Genomic DNA, 20,069 nt, shown 5'->3' on the forward strand with positions numbered 1-20,069 from the left:
TCATAAAATCTCTGAGGAGCTACCAAATTCAAGCTGTGAGCCTGGTTACTCGGTCAAACTGTACTTTTAACACCACCCGAGTAAATTATTTTTGTGGTTGTTGTTAGTAGGTCATAGGTGAACAAACATACTATAGGTGTGTTTGACTTTGCACTGTCCAGAGCGACACCAATCGATCTGTGCAGAGCCATATGGGGAAGCAGTATAAAGCGTCTGGTCTAGCACACCAATCTGTAGTTTTTTTCCATCAAGCCACACTGTTGGCTTACATTGTAATATACTAATTATAAAACTTTATTTGATTACATCATCCTTTAACATTATTTTTGAGCCCTGTCGATAGTGAAGGTGAAGACTCACCTTTAAAACCCCCATTGATTCTCGCTCTTTTAGAGTGTAGTCACATTATACTTAACCACATCGAACCATACCGAGTATGATTGTCCCGTCTCCCCACTTTTCCGCTCACCTGGACTCACACTACACTTTATGATCTGTACCGGAGTATGCTTACTGTATGTCATTAAAAGATGCGATTGTTTTGAAGAAAACTGAAAGATAGACGCAATAGTGTTCATCATAACTATGAGTTTATGGCTGTTTTGGTGTGGTTGGTTTTTCTTATACCAACATAATTAAAGTTATTTCATGTCTTTGTATTCAGTAAAAGATGCAACTTACTGTATAGCAAAAAGCACCAAGGTTTTTTATTCACATACATTTTTTCACTGTAAACATGTTTGGGTTTAATATACCACACATCCCAATATACAATTGTAATGATGTGCCCAAATATAACATTTATTGTTTTATTGTAATAAATGCTGGGTTGTTTAAATCCATGGTTAGGTTAGGATTAGATTAGTCCATTTGACCCAACCATTGGTCATCAAGCATCATCAAAATGAATCCAATAATTATTTACATTAATTTAAAATCCTCCAATACCAAAGTTAAATAAACATTAAACTTTAAAAGGCTTTGTCTTTACAGAATAAAGCTATACATTAACAGCCTTATGCAAAGCATAAGAATTTCTGGGAATCTTCATCAACCTTTTTATGTTTTTTACTTCAGATTTTGGTTCACATAATGTTTTGCACAAGAATTTTAGTTTTATTCTGCAAAGATAAAGAATTGTTAATGTTTAAGGTTATTCATGTAACTGTGAACAAACTGTTGCCAGTAAATAACATCAATTGAAATCTACAGTAGGTTACTGGCAAACATGGCAGTAATACTGTAATGTCTACAGACATTTTAACAGTGTACCCCATTCCCTCACAGCGTGGGCTCCGCACGATGTCACATCCCACACGTACCGTGATCCCAAAAGCGAGCGTTACGTAAAACAGAACAGCTCAATAATTCAAACGCAATGCTTTTAAAGCTGAGCCTCCTTCAAACGTAGACCTGCACAGGTGCAAGTGCCTTCTTTCCCTCACACATCATACTGTACACACATTCAATAATAAAGACACCAACCAAGCATAGTCCATGATTGAGTTTGCTCAATTTTATTTGACAAAGTATTTTCCACTTGTCCTTTCATCTCACTCTTTGTCTCTGTATTGTTTTATTTACAGTAATAAAAAATAAATCATTTTTGTAAGGATTACATTCCACACTTACATTGCAACGTGTAGCATGTTCCTTTCATAAAGTGCATGTCAGATTTTAGTCCACAATACAAAGAGAAACAATGCAAATCAAATTATAAACACCATTACATCACAGTTTCAGAGCACCCATCCAAAAATCTGACCACAAGGGCCACATTTGTCCACTTATGACCGACCTCATAATTGTGCTGACAGTTTGCGCCTATACAAGTAGTACATTCCTTTAGCTCTATAGATGTAAAACGGTTAGACTACAGCTAGACTAGTTTGTGAATCAGAAACACAGACAGATTTTGATAATGGACTACATCTGGGTGCAGTGGTTACATAAACCCAGAGGCTCTTCCAGAGGCTTAATCTCCTTTTCTTTTACTCTCTCCCCTCCCTTATTCTGGAAAGTCTCCTTCGCACTTTAATGTAGCTGTTGATGGAAAACACAGAGCTCTGCTTAATGGCCCAGAAACGGGATTTCAAGTACTCTAGATAAATGTAACATTTCATGCTCTTTAAGGTTATTTTTAGTAGGGCCAGATTTAGTGGTAATAGAGCTCCTGTGCGGTTACGAGCTGTCATTCAGACGACCTTTCTCAGTTTTTCTACGTCAGCAGTGACGTAACAAAAAGGTGTATGCTGGTCTTTTCGTCATCCAGATTTTTCTTATTTTCATTTAGCAGCTAATAAAGAATACAGTCGAAATACCCTGTAGCTCTCGAAGATTGCAGTCAGTTTAAGTTTAATCCACTTTACTCTTATCTTAAGATAGGTGCCTGGGGTTCTTGAATCCTATGATGATATTTGTGTTATACAGTAAGTAATTAGATAGGTCACTTTTGAGCATGAGGCTAGGGGTGAACCATCTGCCTACAATCTGGCACCAAAAAGGGCTCTCCCAGTCTAACAGAATACTAAAGAGAGGACTTCATTGCTCTCAGTAACCAAAGTGAGGTGCAATGTTCAAATTTAGCACACCAGAGAGAGAGTGAAACACAGGCTTTCACCATTGTAAAGTGACAGTAAATCCTCATTTTTACTGATATGGTGAATGCATGAAAATCAATAAGACACTGGTAAGTAAAATTATGGCACATTCTGCCTCGTCAACACTTTGTTTTTGTCTGTTTCTGTTTTTGTTTAGAAAACCATTGATAAGAATACAGATACTGAACACACGCACACTCACCAAAACAACATCATAAAACTCATGCCCTGTTGTGTATAAAAATATATGTTTCCATACAGCATTGCATAAGAAAAATAACCACTCACACCCCTGAACAAAAAGAATCTATGGCATCCCATTGAATACATCGTAGTAGAGATACGTTACATAACAATAGAGATTTGCAAAAAAATGTCGATATTTGCCAAGTTCCACGTGGGGTAGGTTATATTTTTGGGTGGGCACAGTGTGACAGGTCACTGAACCTCACTCCTGACATAAGTGAGTGGTATATAAACAAATGGTTCAGGCTCTCTCGCATACGCACGGAACAAACATGGACAGTTGCTCCACAGTGTCCAGACTGTGAAACAACTGTTTAAAAGTCCATCAGATTTCGTACAGGTCACTATGAGTATTGAGGTTAGTCAGAGATCACCCGCGTGGGCTCTCAAGGCCAACTTTAAATACTGTGAGTACAACAATGAGAAATCTTATAAAACAGTACAGTTGATTTAAAGAGCTTCAAAGAGAAACACCCTGGTCTCGCTAACTTGGTCTCAGTCTCTTCTATCTTTTTCAAGTCAGGAAGTAGAATTAGCTCTGTTGATGGCCTCATTGTGATTGTAGCTCTATCATTGAACGGTACACGTTGATTCATTATTGCAAAAGAGAAAAGGTAAGGCCAAAATGAAGATTCTTTGCTCGCAAATGAGGGCTTGTCAAAAACAGCAGCGACATTTGTATCCCCCTTAAAACTCAAGGCTTTGTTATAGTCACATTTCAAGTTCCACAAATATATGCTTATAAAAAATCAATGTATCTTTTAGTGCTGTATGTTTGCGCCATTTTGTATGTTTTTTGGTTGTAAAGCTTTAAAAAGAATCAAATTGACTGTTTCTGGTAATGACTTGAAGGCAATTTACATTAGCTGTTATAATTCGATCTTAATTTCGGTCTTCAATGAACCTATGTCCCCATTCCATTTTGGCTTAGTTATCTGATCTTCTAATAGGCTTGTGCCTAGATCTCTTTACACACAAGCCGACCCTGACATTGATCTCTGGTCTAACTGACTAATTGTACAGTCTGCACACTTAATTCTGTCTGATAATCGCTCAAATCATTTCACTATACGGGTCCTGCAGTGTCTTATTTAAGCCTTCCCGTCCAAAATGGCCTTTTGCTAAATAACGCAATAACAATAACGCAATAAAGATGTTGCCTGAGGTCGTATTTAAAGCGTCTTGGCTGACATCTTATTTTGTGCGCAAACCTTTATTAACTCAGCGTCTCGCACAAAGACGTGCGCTGGAGCACGCAAATTGCATGTGGGACGTGAGTTCAGATAAGCAAAAATGCAATAAAATATGCGTTACACTACTTCATGGCAGCAAATCTTCAGACGTTTGACTTTTTTCTAGTGCCTCTTATAGTTAGCAAAATAAGTAATTTTATTTTGTAAAACTGGATAGGGACCGACATCAGAATAATTTTATCGGTTTTCTTTGTAATTTATAAATTTTTAAGTAAACCATATTTAAGAAACGTTTAAGGACAGCACCATGGACAGTGTGTGCTGTCCATGGTCCTGAAAGAACTCCATAAAATGTGAACGTGAAAGCTATCCATAAATTACAGCTTTCCTCACCCAAATCAGACTTGGTCTCATTATCATTTTCATTGTTAATGCTAATTTTATATATAAATATATATAAGTATATTTGATTTTGAAGTTTACGATTTGCGTCACTTGGGCTCTTGTTACCTCTTACCGATTTTATTACGGAAGTTATTTTTGATGCAATTTGATATTACTGTTGCACAGAGTTGTTCTATGCATTGAAGACATCTAATTGTACAGTGCAGGTTGACATCATGGACGTACGTAACCTCAACACCTAATGCACAACCAGCAACATATGTCTGGAAAGACATCTTATCATTAACACTGACACAGTACAAACTGATTATAAGATAGACATAACTCTTACTTAGTCCAACCTATACATCGCTTGATGTCCTTGGCCGCAAGGAGAAGTTGGACGGTACACAACCGCAGCAGGCAAGCCACAGGGATTTCTGGATGTCTGGGTTTCTGTAAGCATATATGATTGGGTTTATGACCGAATTACATGTCGCTGGCAGCACCGTTGCATACGTGTAGATCATTGGGTAGCTGGAGTCCGCCACAATGGAGTACATGGCGAAGGGCATCCAGCATGCGGCAAATGAGCAGAGGATGACTGAGAGTGTGGAAACACCTTTCGTAGTGGAAATGGCCATAAACTGGTGCTGAACAGCGATTTGCTGCGCGTGGCGGAAGGCGATCTTACAGATCTGCAGGTAAAGCTGCATCATGAGGGCAAACACCAGCAAGAATGTCACAGCGAGCGCCACAGCGTTGTTCTTGGTGACTGGCCTACAAACACTGCAGCTGGCCTCATCTTGTAGGCAGTTCCAACCGAGCACTGGCAGCAGGCCCAGGACGATGCACACCAGCCAAATGACCACCACCATCACATAGGTGTAGGTCACGGTGCGCTCTGTGTGGTATGTCAGAGCATTGTAGAGGGACAAGTAGCGATCCACTGTGATGGCCAAGATGTTGAGCACTGATGCGGAGAAGGCGGCGATCAGCATGCCGACAGAGAACAGAGTCACAAACTCATTGTTCAGCATATAGATGAAGACAAAGTTGAGAATGAGGCCAAGTCCGGCAAGCAGGTCTGCAAACGCAAGACTTCCTATTAGAATGAACATAGGAGCTCTCAGTGTGGGCGTGTAAAATAGGATGGCAATCACGATTGCATTCTCACAGGAGATGAGCGTGCCCGTCACGCACAGCGCAATGTCCCACGGGCTAACGGTGAGGGGCTGCAGCTCTGCCGTTTGCACCGGTGATGAGTTCCGCACGTCCAGGAGATTCCACGTGCCCGCCGTGGAGAGGGAAGAGGTGTTTTGAAGTTGGTTGCTCATTGCTGCTGCAAGAGAGTGAATCATAGCTGATGGTGGAGGGAGGGGGTGAAAGAGAGAGAGAGAGAGAGAGGGGTGCGGTAGTGAAGATAAGAGAGAATGTGTGTGTCAGTGCAAAGGCAGTGAAAATAGGATATTTGTCAAAAAACATATGCCTTCAGCCCCCAAACCTAATTATTCCTATCTCTTTAAAACAGTGGATCGACTTTTTATTTACACATTTGTATTGTTCATAGCTAATTTGATTGTTAAATCAAAATATTAATGGTAAATCAGAAAATAACGCAATAAATATTATTTCAAAAAAAGACTTTAAAAAAACGAAATCTGCACCAAAATGAGCTATAAATGTGCACTGTAGTTTTTTCCCGCTGTCCCAACAAAAGCACTCACTTCACTTTGTTTCTATTTTTAGTAATTGTCTAAAAATAAGACGCGCCACCTCAGTGCACGCTTCTCTTATGAAAGCATGGCGTGTATGCTTCCAGAATCCACAATGATGCTCTATTGCCTGACGCCATAGACGTGAACCCATTTCACTCAACGCAATGGATTTTCATTCATAAATTTTCCCCACCGACCCCACTATATATAAACCGGCCAAAAAAAGACGGCAAAGGACTTGGGGAGGTCAAGCCTCCTGCAATTCTGTTAATAACACCGCCGGCAATTAAAAACAATCAAAAGAAATTAAAAACACATTTATCTGAGGGTATTTTCAAAAAACGTGAGTGCGCATCAGCAAACGGTACCTCAGTGCCATGAAGCTGCAATGTCTTTTTCTCTCCCAAGCTCGAGCGCAGTCCGTGCCTGTCATACGAGAGGAGATGGAGATAAGAGGAGAGATGGAGGAGCAAGACGAAGAACAACATAAAATAAAAACTCAAATGCCCGACCTCCTCTCTATCTTCCTTCCACGTAGTTGACTTGAATCATCATCTTTGGCGGGTTAAGTCCTCTAGAAAGGCGAGGTGCTCGTCGGTTAGCATGGCTAGTACTGTTGGTAGGACGATACCTCTGCCTCGCTTCATATTCCCCCCATTGGACCTCACCGATGATTCTCTCCTCTGACGTCAAGAGTCCTCACAACAGTCATGATCGAGTCTGTGAATCAGAGAATCTGTGGACGGAATATTAACAATCCATCACAATTAACAACACATCCAGACACGACTCTAACTATAAAGCGCGGGAGAATAATGCGTCTTATGGTACCTGACGCACTGTACAGTATCATTCCACCGGACGCAAGGTCGCCACTGCTGCCGCGCAAAACATTACATTTTCTTTCTTTTTTGCCTCACAAACACATCAAACTGTACCACTCAAACAAAGTCAGGGCGCTTTTAAGTCGTGGTTTTAAATTTCTTTTTCTGAGCTACTTGTCTTTTTGCGTGATGTGACGTAAGATATGCTAGATCTAATATAGGATACGTAAAAAATCATGCGGAATATACATTATATTAGGTTGTTATAATATATATATATATATTAGTCTAATATGCTTATATTTATTATATATGTTAAATAGTATCCGAGTCTCGCGCAATTCTCTCACTGAGGGCAATATCAAATACTCTTAACACGCAGCAGTCGAAGTGTTTACAAGGCTGTTTATTTTTAGAAAGTCGCATTTTACTGAATCTTGCTTTATTTAGAAAACATTGCAGATGATATGACTGCATTTTTGCCAAATTAACTAAGCAGAACATAAAGTAAACTAAAAAGGTCAAACAGACAATCACTTGGTTTTGTTTGTGTGATAAAAATAAAGATTGGGTGCATTGGGCTGTTTGAAGTTATGCCGTTCAATTTCATTATTCCTGTCAGACAATCTTATGCATACCTTATCAAAATTATTAAAAGCCCCAATATTGGTTTAGCATTGACAGAGCATTGAACCTGCAATGGCTTTCCATTGATGGGAGCTCCCACCAATCACCTTCACTTTCACTCCCCCATTCATCTTCTCTGCAGAGCATTGTGGGAATGCTATTACATCATCTGCACTCCGCCACCTTACTCAACTATGAATCCTTGATTCTGCAAGTCCACTGTTACAGCAATTCTCTGAAAACCACACGTCTCACAAGCACACAATTTCTAAATTATCATATCCACATACATTCACATACTACAGTGCTTGTAGTTAAAGGGGATATTTCACAAGACTTTTTTAAGATGTAAAATAACTCTATGGTGTCCCCAGAGTACTTATGTGAAGTTCCATCTCAAAATTCCAGATAATTTATTATAGCATGTTAAAATTGCCACTTTGAAGATTTTTGTGTGTGTCCTTTAAAATGAAAATGAGCTGAACTCTGCACTAAAGGGCAATGCTGGAAATAGGGGCGGTATTATTATAATAAGATCCCCATCTGACATCACAAGGGGAGTCAAATTTCAATGACCTACTTTTTCACATGCTTGCAGAGAATGATTGACCAAAACTAAGTTAGTGGGTTGTTCTTTTTCACATTTTCTTGGTTGATAAAAACACTGGAGACCCAATTATAGCACTTAAACATGGAAAAAGTCTGATTTTCATGATATGTCCTCTTTTAAAAATGTGTGGTTTACACTATGTCAATGCATATTCTACAAATAAGTCAATTCATTCTTACACTTTTGATATTTTCACATATTTAAATGTCTATAAAATACAGTCTTAAAGCCTGTATGTTTTGTTGTAGTCCATTGACTCTCTTTAGTACTACAGTGTGTGTAAACAACTGTAGCCAAGTTCCATTCACTCTCTATTGGGTCATCACAATAAACAAGTGCCTGTCAATTTAAGTTGTCATACGATGCTATATTGATGAACAAATGCATTGCAATCCCTCTCAGCCGAGAAGACTATTACTGAACTCGCGTCCAGTGTGCGAAAACCTGCTGACGCTTTCCAAACGCTGGAACTCGCCTGTCAGCAGATGCTGTTGTGAGATACTGTATGTGTGTGCATGTAACTGTCTCATCCAGTGTATTTACTTGCCACAAGCAAGCCACTGTTCTTCTGTTTACCACCTGTTTGACAGGAACAGCTTAAACACTCTCCGTATGAAGTTTTTATTCACTGTGATTTTCCAACTTATTCCATTTCAGTTTTTGCTGTCCCGGGAAAGCAGTTCTTTAATGCAGCACTCTGCTTTATGTCTAAATTACACTGCTGAGCATCTCATGAAAGCTACTGTAGCTTTACCTCTACTGTACACTCTTTACCTTGAAGCCTAATTGGGTTTAAATAGGCATCTAGCTCTTTGTCTAATAGTGTCAATTCAATGTGATATGTTTAGAGATACAGTATGAAATAAAAATGTAATTTTATATAGTAAATGTTATTATCTTAGTACACTGTAAAAAGTGGATCAAGTTGAATAAACAGAATTTTTAGGTGTTGCCAGTTTAAGCAATTTTTAAGTAATTTCCCAACTTTTTACAGACACACATGCTGCAGGGGTTTCCAATATGGTCAGGATCTGTCAGATCATGTTATTAGATAGGTGATAGTCTGAGAGACAGAGCCTTGACCTGTTTTTATCACACATACTATCACTTACCCCTGGTTCACTGAATACTCATGGCTTATTTTCATTCTTTCTGATCTCTGTGAAAAGTGAGAGACTATATCATGCAGACAGGAAACTCAAAGATGTGGATTTAATTTTCACATTGTATGAAAGACACCTTTACCCTTAAAGGGCCCCTAACCTAGGTGTTTAAGCAATATAAAAATAGTCTCTAGTATCCCCAGAATGTGTCAGTAAAGTTTCAGCTCAAAATATACCACAGATCTTAAATTATACGATGATGAAATGCAAAGAAAGCTTCTGCTCCCCTTCCGTATGCCAGGGGTGTCCAAAGTCAGTCCTAAAGGGCCGGTGTCCTGCAGAGTTTAGCTAAAACTTCCCTCAACACACCTGCCTCAAAGTATCTAGTCTGCCTAGTAAGATCTTGATAAGCTGGATCAGGTGTGTTTGATTAGGGTTGGAATAAAACTCTGAAGAGACACCGGCCCTCCAGGAGCAGGATTGGACACCCTTGCCGTATGCAAAGTAGGGGGTAGAGCGTTTGCACATGTGCTTTGCACTACATCAAAATATGCGTGCAAACTACGTGCTCATAAGGCAGAGTCTGTGACCTGTCATGGGTTGGGCGTAATCAATATGACATCACATTGATAGGGGATACTCAATAGTAGGGCTGGGTATCGATTCAGATGTTCCAGATCGATTCAATTTCGATTCACAAGCTATCAAATCGATTCGATTTCGATTCTCGGTTCAATTTTCGATTTCGATTCTCGTGTTGGTTTTTATACTCGATTCTTGATTCAACTCAATGAATATAGATTTAATACAAATACTATATTAATAAAAAATAACATAAGTGAACATTAGTTTACAAGTGGGTAATTAATAAAAAGAAATTAAAAGCCACAACACTAACCTTGTCGTCTTGCTTGCAAAATCTAAAATAACTCTTACCTTTTATGTGAAGGTAGCATCAACGTCGATGAACCCCCTAAAATCGCCATTTTAAGCACTCAATGAAAGAATGACAGGCTCCTTGGAAACATCGCGCAAGGCAAAAAAGAGGGTGACATCTAGTGAAGAAGACTAGTAATTTGATTAATGTTAATCTTACGTTCAATGTTTGCACAAAAAATATGGGGGAAAAAAAATCGATTCTGCTCTTTGAGAATCGATTCTGAATCGACCACGTTTTAAAAAACGATTAATCGAAAAATCGATTATTTTTTGCCCAGCCCTACTCAATAGCCTGTTTTGTGTGAATGTTGCGGTTTTAAGCGATTACACAAAGAAGAATAGATGGGTTTGCATTATTACACGATGTTTCTGCACACTCACTGGCGACTCATTTTCTGCTAGAAACACATTTAAAAGGGCATTTTTTAGGTTAGGGGGGCTTTGTGTGTACATGCTGATAATGCTGTTGGTCCTAGTCACTTCTTCTATCTAAAAATGCCATAACACCTAAAGGCACTGTTGATCATTTATCACTTCTTTCTCTCTCTTTTACTTTCTTACTACTCTCCGATCTCTCTCACTTTTGTCAAGATCTCTCGCTCGCTTACTCAATGACTCAACATGGGATTAGTCTGCAGCAGTTTACTCATGCCCAGTGGGTGTTCAGCTGACTTGAGTGTGCAGCAGGTGCCCATGTGTGAAAGAGTAATCTCAAGGGTGTCACAAGCATTAGCATCCGCTTCATATAGACTTTCCCATGCTGCAGCTATACCCGCAGCTTCTCTGACTGATATGATCATGTCATTTTATATTAGCCCTAAAAGGGAGACAGCAGCTGTTTGTGCACTTATATATTTATGGACTGTGTGAAGATGCATGAGGACAATCTGATGATAGTCAGCCCTCTTCATCTCAATTTTATTTGAACATTACTAATGGTTAAGCTCATTTGTAGTCAGTGAAACTGGGAGATGACTGTTGTTCACTTTGTTGAGGAGCCCACTGGGATTGTTGTAAATGATTCACTGATATTTAGATAATATTTCTCAACTGCTGAACCAATTAGCAGTTTCTGTTTCCACACTTTCCCTGTGTGGTGCTGTAACAATTACAGTCCTACTCCAGTAGTTCACATTTGCATGATTACTATTCAGTTCCTCTCAGAGAGTAATCCCCACATTTTAAATATTTATTCATGTCCACCTTGCAAAGACAATGCCTAAAAAGGACCCAAAAAGTATGCATGCATGTGTAACAGAGAACTTCAACAAGCTTAGATATGTAAACACTGGTATCAAGTACACACCCATACACAAAGAGAAATGGGATGGGCTGTATTTACAATCAATTTCTTTCACGGAAGATCAAAGAGACAGTGTTGCATTATCTGGCATGGCAGTGAATAAAATTATATTAAGTGAAACAGACAGACAGAAGAAACATGTTTTGGATAAACACAGAGTGTATCTGTCTAACTGTCTGTTTGTGTGTCTATCAATCCGTCCATCTGCCTGCCTGATTGCTTGTTTGTTTGTTTGTTTTGAAATATATTATGCCCACCCTTGACATTTTCCCAAGTATTCCCTTTCGATTGTTTCTAAATTGATCTCAGCTCACTGATGCTCAACTTCATCTCAGCGGAGTGTTCTCATGGCAACCGACAAACGGCGGAGGGATTGTTTTGCATGAACCAGTTTGTGTATAAACAGTGACACATACTCATTAAAGGAGCATTTTACCCGTAGAAACATGAATCTTTATTGAAAGTGTCTCATATTTGTAGTCCAAATGTAACATACATTTAGAATTTGGTGACTATTTGACCGAGAAAAGAGGTGTTTGTAGTCTCACTCCCTCAACAAAGATATTGGACTTCCTTCTTTCAATGATGCAAAATGATGATTTTTACATCATTGAAAGAAGGAAGTGCAACACTGAAATCTGTATTTCTCCTGTCTCAGTGGCAACTGAGAAAATTATGCATGACCATTCAAAAACATGACTGGGGTTCTAACTATACAAAGCTTTATGCAAATGGGTGAAGTGTCCCTTTAAGTGAATTTAATTTTGTTGAAATATATGTAGACTTAGTAATACAGGCAGACTATATTGATCCCCGAAGGGTTTTTGGGATTCCTATGACAAATTTTATTTATTTAAATCAAAACATTTCTTAAATATGCACACATCAATTCTGCACAGCTTTTTAAAGCTTCATAAAGCTCTCATCACTTTTTGTTGTACATATACAGTGCATATTTTGTGTATTGCTGTAGATTGTAAATCCTACTTATTTTTATGTATTGTTTGGTTATGTTTGGCTGCTCGTGCAAAACAGTTTCCCCAATGGGGATTAATATCTATCTATCTATCTATCTATCTATCTATCTATCTATCTATCTATCTATCTATCTTTTTAATGCGTTTGCATCCAAGCTTTAGATTTTTTTTTGGTTATCAGATGAATGTGAATGTGACTTGAATGGGATGTGAAGAACAGAGTGACCTTGATCATTGTAATTGGGAAATGGCATTTAAAGGACAAGTTCGGTATTTTAGACTTAAAGCCCTGTTTTCAGATTGTTTATGGTCAAATAGAATGGTTTTGACTGAAATTTCGACATTTTCGGCTGCCCTGAGAATTTTCGCGTGTTTGTGTTTCAGCTCAGACCTCTACAATGGGTTTATAGGTGCACTGGAACAATCCTTCCTAAAATGCATTAAACTTTCGTTTACAAAGACGTGAAACTCACCGAGTGGTCAGGGGTGTTCACTGGTATGCTCACACAAAAATCGCTCCAAAAGACGCATTCCAACAGGTTTTATCGTAGTTTTTACCAACTCCATTGACTGTATTAGACGTCCTGTGAGGTACGGTATTACTCCGCGCCGGGAACTTTGTTTCTATTCTTGCAATTGGCAAAGGCGGATTAGCGCCACCACCTGGGCTGGAGTGTTTATTATTCAAGCTCTAAGCGGAAGAATGTACGGGTGTGAGGCGTTTGGGGAAATAGGTCCACAAGTTAACAACGAATGCTAAAACAGCTGTTGGAAAGCATCTTTTGCAGCGATTTTTGTGTGAGCATATCAGTGAACACCCCTGACCACTCGGTGAGTTTCACGTCTTTGTAAACGAAAGTTTAATGCATTTTAGGAAGGATTGTTCCAGTGCACCTATAAACCCATTGTAGAGGTCTGAGCTGAAACACAAACACGCGAAAATTCTCAGGGCAGCCGAAAATGTCGAAATTTCAGTCAAAACCATTCTATTTGACCATAAACAATCTGAAAACAGGGCTTTAAGTCTAAAATACCGAACTTGTCCTTTAAAGTGTAAATTAATGTGCACCGCTGGGTGGCAGCAAAAAGCTACACCCAAAAACAATGTATTTCTCAGTCGTTTCTGAGTTTGGGGCTATATATTAATAGACATGAGTTCACGTTTACACTACGTTTTAGGTGGCGCAGTTTTAGTTTATTGGAAACAACTTAATAATACGCATAGCTTTATTGATAACTTACCTGGTGAAATAAACACGTGCTATATTACTATCATCTTAATTTTACCTCATTGATATGGGAATTGTATTTAATTCCGCTGGGTCTAATGACATTAGTCGTCCCGATGTAAATAAAATATTGACTTAAATGGTAAATATGCCAGGGAAATATGATCATTCATAGAATTAAGCACACATCTTTAAAGCACTGTTACTGGTGGGTGATCTAAATATGCCATGAAGTTAAATTCACACCAAAATAGTTCATTTTAGTTGAATTCCATTCAAATGAAGTGAAATAATGTAGTACAGATGGTATTCGTATTCTGTAATACAGTGTGGAAGTCAGCTGAGGCGTTCATTAAATAGTTTAATAGCCTACCTGAGGTTGAAAAAATGACTTAGTCCTTGGCATGGACATATTACATGCCTATATGGATATGACTATATTTAGAGACATTTCATACACAAAATGAAATAAATTAATTTAACAAATTTGATGCCCAGTATGTTAAAATGTCTTGAAATGTGCCGCAATAACTCTGGAAAGTCATTTTTGTTTATACTCAAAACATGCAGAGAATAAAGGACCTCGACTGTTATTAGCTTAGACCGAACTCCTGAATGGTCCCACTAATGCCATTCAAAACGACATGCAGCAACAAGTCACATATTTCTTCTGCAAAGATCCCTCTTCCTACTTCAACCTAAACTAGCGTACTGCCTGCTGATGACGCATTATATCGATAGGCTATATGTACAGTATAAATAACTGTAATGGAATGAATAAAAATGTAGTTAATTCATTTCACGAAATTGTCAGAGATTTGTTGGCAAAGCCCTCCAGATGTGCTGACACAGAAGCTCTCTCGCTGTAGTCCACCCCTCCCATTCGATTCAAATCTTATCCGATGCTAAGCGTACACGCGCGTATGTGCGCGACAGGAGCACGTTTGACAGCATCTAACGGCGCTGCTGCGAGAAACACACACAAGAGCAACAAGAACACACACAGGGGTCACCGGGAGCCACACACTGCACCAAAGAGGTAAAACGCAACATCCACGTCCACATTTCCTTTGATGGCTACCACACATGCAGAGTGAATCGTGCTTGTGACAGTTGAGTCTTATTATTTGCCTATTGAAAAAGTGATGGCCGCGCGCCGCTATAGGACGCCTAGAGCATCAAATGAATGAAATCATTAACAGATTCGGTTAAATGACATGATTGCTGCAAGAGCGAAGTCGCGATGAGTTCATGTTGCATATATAATAATATAAATGCTGCTTTCAACACGGCTGTTTAGCCTGGAGAGACAAGAAAACAAGCTGCTTGTTCTGAGTCAGAGACGTGGCTCTGTAAATATAATCTCTTCAAATCCAACGCCAGTTTCACGTCTGCGATTATTTGTTCCTTAAAGCCTCTTTTTTTGACCTCTCTTTATTGCTCCGCAAAGCGACGCGGTTTGTTAAACCGATGGAATAGATGCGCGGCATCAGGTTGTTATTTTAGGTTTATTGAAGATACAGCTCGAGTCCGATGAAAGAATTGAATTTAACAAACGCAGAAGACATCTTGCAGATATGTAAAGGCACGAGTCAAGTCGATTATTAGGCTACTAGCGAGAAAGCTGATATAATGTTATGGAGCCAAACTGAATGATTCAGAGCGCAGCGAATACGCAGCTGTCCGTGAATACGCGCGCGCAACAGTCAGTGACAGCGAGCATCTGTGGATTATGCCAGGTCGGGTTTATATCGATTCGTAGCGCTAAATGGCCTTCATCGTCTGTATAATCCTATTGTGCACAACGGAGAAATAATCGCCTGTTGCCCGTCTTTCAGTTTGTACGGTTGTTCCCTTTATTGGCCCCAGCAGCACGTTTATTATAGAGGAACTGAACGGTGTACTGGCATCTGGCAGGAAAATGAAAGCAGAAGATGAAATCTAGTACTGTTACTCGCTTTTGATCAGTATGTTTTACCTTTTTCAGATTTGAATTGGCAAGAGAGGAGACGGGTGCTGTGAAAATCGTGCACGTGCACAGTGATGGCCTCGAAGCTCAATCCAAACGTCCTTTACGTCCGGGAGCCGCGGGAGTCTCTCACTTCTCCGGACGCTCAAGCCGAGCCGGGTGACGAATCGTCGGACAGCGACGGGGAGCCCGAGGAGACCTCGCACAAACTCATCCGAAAAGTGTCCACCTCCGGTCAGATCCGTGCCAAGGTAAGATGTAGGACCATAAGACAAGAATTTACACATCAAGTGCACATTTTGCTCACTGTTTTGGCCAAATAGCCGCAATAGCACTTTATTTTACATTATTGTTACAATGTAGCTTCTTTCTGTGTAACTTTGTAATTAGGTACAAACTCTTAAACTGATCATACAGTATGTAGTTTTTTAGCACATATAGTGTAAAGTGCAACCAATAATGCTGTTAAATTTGTATTCCAACAAAAAATTATCCAGCAATTATCCTTTTTTGCAACTAGTTTTATATGCAAATTTGTTAAAAAATATATAATTATTTGGAAATTCCAATTTTTAGATTCATGCACACTGAAAGGCTCACTTCCCATACACACATGTACACACACATTTGGAATTATGGCGGCAATACATATTGATCCAGGGGACAGTTGCTCGTGGATTAGCCTTGCGTCAATACTTGGCATGCTATGACTAGTACTGTGTATGTACAATATCAATGTCAGTTTGAACTAATGTTTATCCCTGAAAGGCAGCAGGATATGAAACAGTCATTAGCAAGATTGTTACACTGCACATAACTGCATCTAGCCTGTAAACTAGATGCACATATTTAATCTTGATTTTAAAAAGTATATCAAGTAGCTTCTTCCCTTCTTCGTGATTTTGTTCTTATACGTTTTCTGTGAATAAGGGCGATTTGGTGTAGTAGTACAGTAGTCTGTTTTATATGCACTGTGCTGTTTTGAGTGCTTTGCTGACCCTTGATTCCTCACATGGCCTTGTTAAAACTGTTAGCTGTGTGTTGCATTGTGATATAATGAGAAGTGCAGGATTGTTAAGCAGGCAGTTTGAAAGAGGACACATCTACAGTATTTGAGAAACACTATGGGTGAGTCACAATCTAATGTGACAATAAACAGCCTATTATATGCATCCTAGCAATATTACAACTATTGATTTAAAAAAAATGTATTAGGCTATTAAATGCTATAACATAAACTAACTGATTATTTAATATGTAGGAGTGTTCAGTGTAAGTTCATGTTAACTAATGCATTAACAATTGTATCATGTTACCAAAATATCAAACCACTGTCCAACTTTATTTGGCCAACATGTTGCCTGGCAATAAAATGCGACAACTTTTAGTTTAGTTTTTGCTGTTAAAATCTCATTATCTTCATTGTGAAGTTGACACATGTTTGACTGTATATAACTGTTTTACCTGACATGCACTACTGCAAAATATAACAGTGATACTCCAATTTTAGTTTGAAGGACAGAATTCACAGAAATTGTTGAAACATGATTCTGTAATTTAAGAGATATGTTTGTTTTGTAAGAATGAGACTTGGCAACCAGCCCTGCAGGCAAAACAGAATTAGGTGTGTCTCACCTGTACTTCCCACCGCCAACAATTCAGTTTGTGTGTGTCAGGTGACCTTTAACCCATGCGGGATCTTAGGTGTTAAATGTAAGTGATAAAATGTGTGGCCTTCTGTTTTAAAGGCTATGAACTGTAACAAGGACAAAGGTTAAAGATAAACTTTGCATTCGTCTGACGCTGTTTGTTTGGTCTTATTTGAACAATAGTTTTTTTAGTTTCTGTTTTATTTTTTAAATATATACTGCAGTAAATTCTCAAGTGCATTGCCATAACATGATTTTAGTTTTGTTGGCTAATTACTTTTAAAACAGATTGCAGATCAGCTGAGACAACTCTTATCTCCAGATAATATACTTGAGCATTTCACCTCCCTTTACCTTTTGCTGGTTTTGTGCATGCAATTTTTAAATCATAAAAAAATGCAGCATGAAGAGTTTGGAACAAACTTAGTTTGAAAAGCCAATTCAACCTCTTATTTTAAGTTATGATATGTGATAAGTTGTAAAACAAGCTGAAATTGTTTTTATCTTAATTTGTTAGGTTAAAGTACTGTAACATATATGTTGATTTGACATCATTTTTAAGAATGTGTAGTGGTAGTACACTAAACCTGATTCCAAATCAGCAAAAGTATGTAACGTTTATCTTCACTACACTGTAAAAAAATGCAGCATGAAGTTAAAACAACTTTGTTTTGCAAGTCATTTTAATGTAATGTTTTAAGTTTTGACCTGTGAATAGTTGACTGACTTAACTTATAAAAACTAGTAGAAGTTGTTTAACTTATATTTTTATGCTATATTAACTTAAAAATGATTGATTTGACAAATTTTCAATTTTTTATAGTGTAGTTGATGAAATTGGCAGGATATTACTATTAGTCAGTATCAGCAAACCAATAAAGCGGATCTTATTACTGTAAATCAGGTTATTACATAGATGTTAGTAAAGTTAACACTTCAATTTATTTAAACAGTGTCTTCACTAAAACATGTCAAAACATCTTGAAAATTACTGTTCACACATTAAATGATAAAGCAAAATTTAGTCAAGGGCTGAATAAAACATTCTTAAAATTTTTAAAAACAACCTTCTCTGATGATGGAAAAATATTGAAAGCATGAAAAAATTTGAAAAGAGAAGTGAAAAGTGCAACTGACTGTGCAGTGGGGAACTTTACTCATAGTCGACAATGATGATGATCACTTATACTTTAATGTTTGACAGACATGCTAGACAGATTTGATCATTTTTACGTTTCATGTACACTCTTAAGAAAAATGGTTCTATATAGTACCAAATAAAGGTTCTTCAGCTCGTAACAATGACAGCACCCTTTTTGGTACTATATAGGACCATTTTTTAGATGGTTCTATATAGAACCTTGCATTGAAAAGTGCTACATAGAACCTCAGTGGTGCTATGAAGAACCTTTCATTTATTAGCAGTCAGGTTTTATAATATTTTTATTATTTATGCACTTTTTAATTTTCAGCACTTTATAAGGTTTAACGGTTTAAAAACAGAACTGCAAAACATGTTAATAACAGTAAATGATGATTCATTTACCCTTTTACCTGTTTGTGGTGTTAGTCTGCAGGCAAATAAAATCAAAATTTAAAATCAAGAAAGGCGGGAACTGAAGAACCCTTTTGCGAAGACAAAGAACCATTTCAGCAAAAAAAGGGTTCCTGAGTAAGCTATGGTTCTATATATAACCTTTACCGTCGTTTCAGAACCTTTGAAGAACCATTTTTCTTAAGAGTGTAAAAGGTCAAAGAAAAACTTTTGTTTAACTTTAGTCGATTTTAGTTTTTTTGACATGTAAACAAAATTCCTTTCTGAAAGTGTGCAAGCACATAGCAGATTATTGTAGATGTAGGTCAATATTAAAATATATTCTCCTTCATTTAGCTCTGAGGATTTGAACAGCACTAGGATGTAGTAGCCTGATGATTGGAATCAGTGTTTCATTTAAGGAGACATCTAATCCAAGACTTACCACTCAGAACTGGGAATACGCGTTCCAGGCAGCCTTTAACCCGTGTTTTTCCAACCTTTTACCCGTGAAAGTGCAGTGGAACGGCAGTCAAACCCGTGACTTCCCACCGATGAACTCGTACTAGAACGATGAGTTCAGTTCAGAGTCGTGGTTTTGAAGTCGTGATTTACGGGTCACAGGTTACATGGAACGCGGCATTAAACATTCTGGGAGGGGGGGCCTGAAGACTGCAGTTGAGAACCACTTGTATAAAACATTGTAGCCAGACATTTGATGATAAACATAAAGTCTGGCCCACACTGCAGGTTATTCAGCGCCAAAACAGCTCAGGAAAGACAGTACAAGTAAGTGTGTATTAGTGCATGTTAACGATATGCAAAAGGTACAAATCCGATGATGTAGTAAACGATGATGCGAGTTATCGTTCAACATGAATCTCTTTTCTTGGACTACAATAAACACACGGATTGTAGGCAACAGTTTACTTCCTGGGATTGGTGATGTAGAAAAGACCGACATTATCATAATTCCCCCCGCTTCGAACTAAGCTTGTAAGTTAACTCCTGTTAGCATTGCATTGTGAGCGAATCTTTCAAACATGGCAAGGAGCGTCATATTTCCGGCTGACGTCAGATGTATTCAAGCCAATCACAACGTACTAAGCTGGCCAATCAGGAACACAGCGCTTTTGAAATCGATAAGTTTTGTACAAAATCAAG

At 38.3% G+C, this 20,069-nt stretch overlaps 2 protein-coding genes across 3 annotated transcripts in view; one reads left to right on the forward strand and one right to left on the reverse strand.

Annotated features, from left to right (window-relative positions):
• Nucleotides 1-1,494: 1,494 nt before the first annotated feature.
• Nucleotides 1,495-7,029, reverse strand: gpr185b (G protein-coupled receptor 185 b). Its single transcript, XM_065248665.1, has 3 exons — nucleotides 6,654-7,029; nucleotides 6,510-6,567; nucleotides 1,495-5,786 (listed from the first exon to the last, which is right to left on the reverse strand). Exon 3 carries the CDS (start codon nucleotides 5,782-5,784, stop codon nucleotides 4,786-4,788), a length of 999 nt encoding a protein of 332 aa, XP_065104737.1. The 5' UTR covers nucleotides 5,785-5,786; nucleotides 6,510-6,567; nucleotides 6,654-7,029; the 3' UTR covers nucleotides 1,495-4,785.
• A 7,604-nt stretch (nucleotides 7,030-14,633) lies between these two features.
• LOC135730757 (diacylglycerol kinase delta) overlaps nucleotides 14,634-20,069 on the forward strand; it is an 89,810-nt gene continuing 84,374 nt past the window's right edge. For both annotated transcript variants that reach the window (XM_065248666.1, XM_065248668.1), the window contains exons 1-2: nucleotides 14,634-14,792; nucleotides 15,741-15,973. In XM_065248666.1, coding sequence (XP_065104738.1) covers nucleotides 15,797-15,973 — 177 coding nt within the window. In that variant the 5' untranslated portion in view covers nucleotides 14,634-14,792; nucleotides 15,741-15,796. The remainder of the gene's footprint in view (nucleotides 14,793-15,740; nucleotides 15,974-20,069) is intronic.

The sequence above is a fragment of the Paramisgurnus dabryanus genome, chromosome 2, assembly GCF_030506205.2.
Source record: "Paramisgurnus dabryanus chromosome 2, PD_genome_1.1, whole genome shotgun sequence".
In the NCBI taxonomy this organism is placed as follows: domain Eukaryota; kingdom Metazoa; phylum Chordata; class Actinopteri; order Cypriniformes; family Cobitidae; genus Paramisgurnus; species Paramisgurnus dabryanus.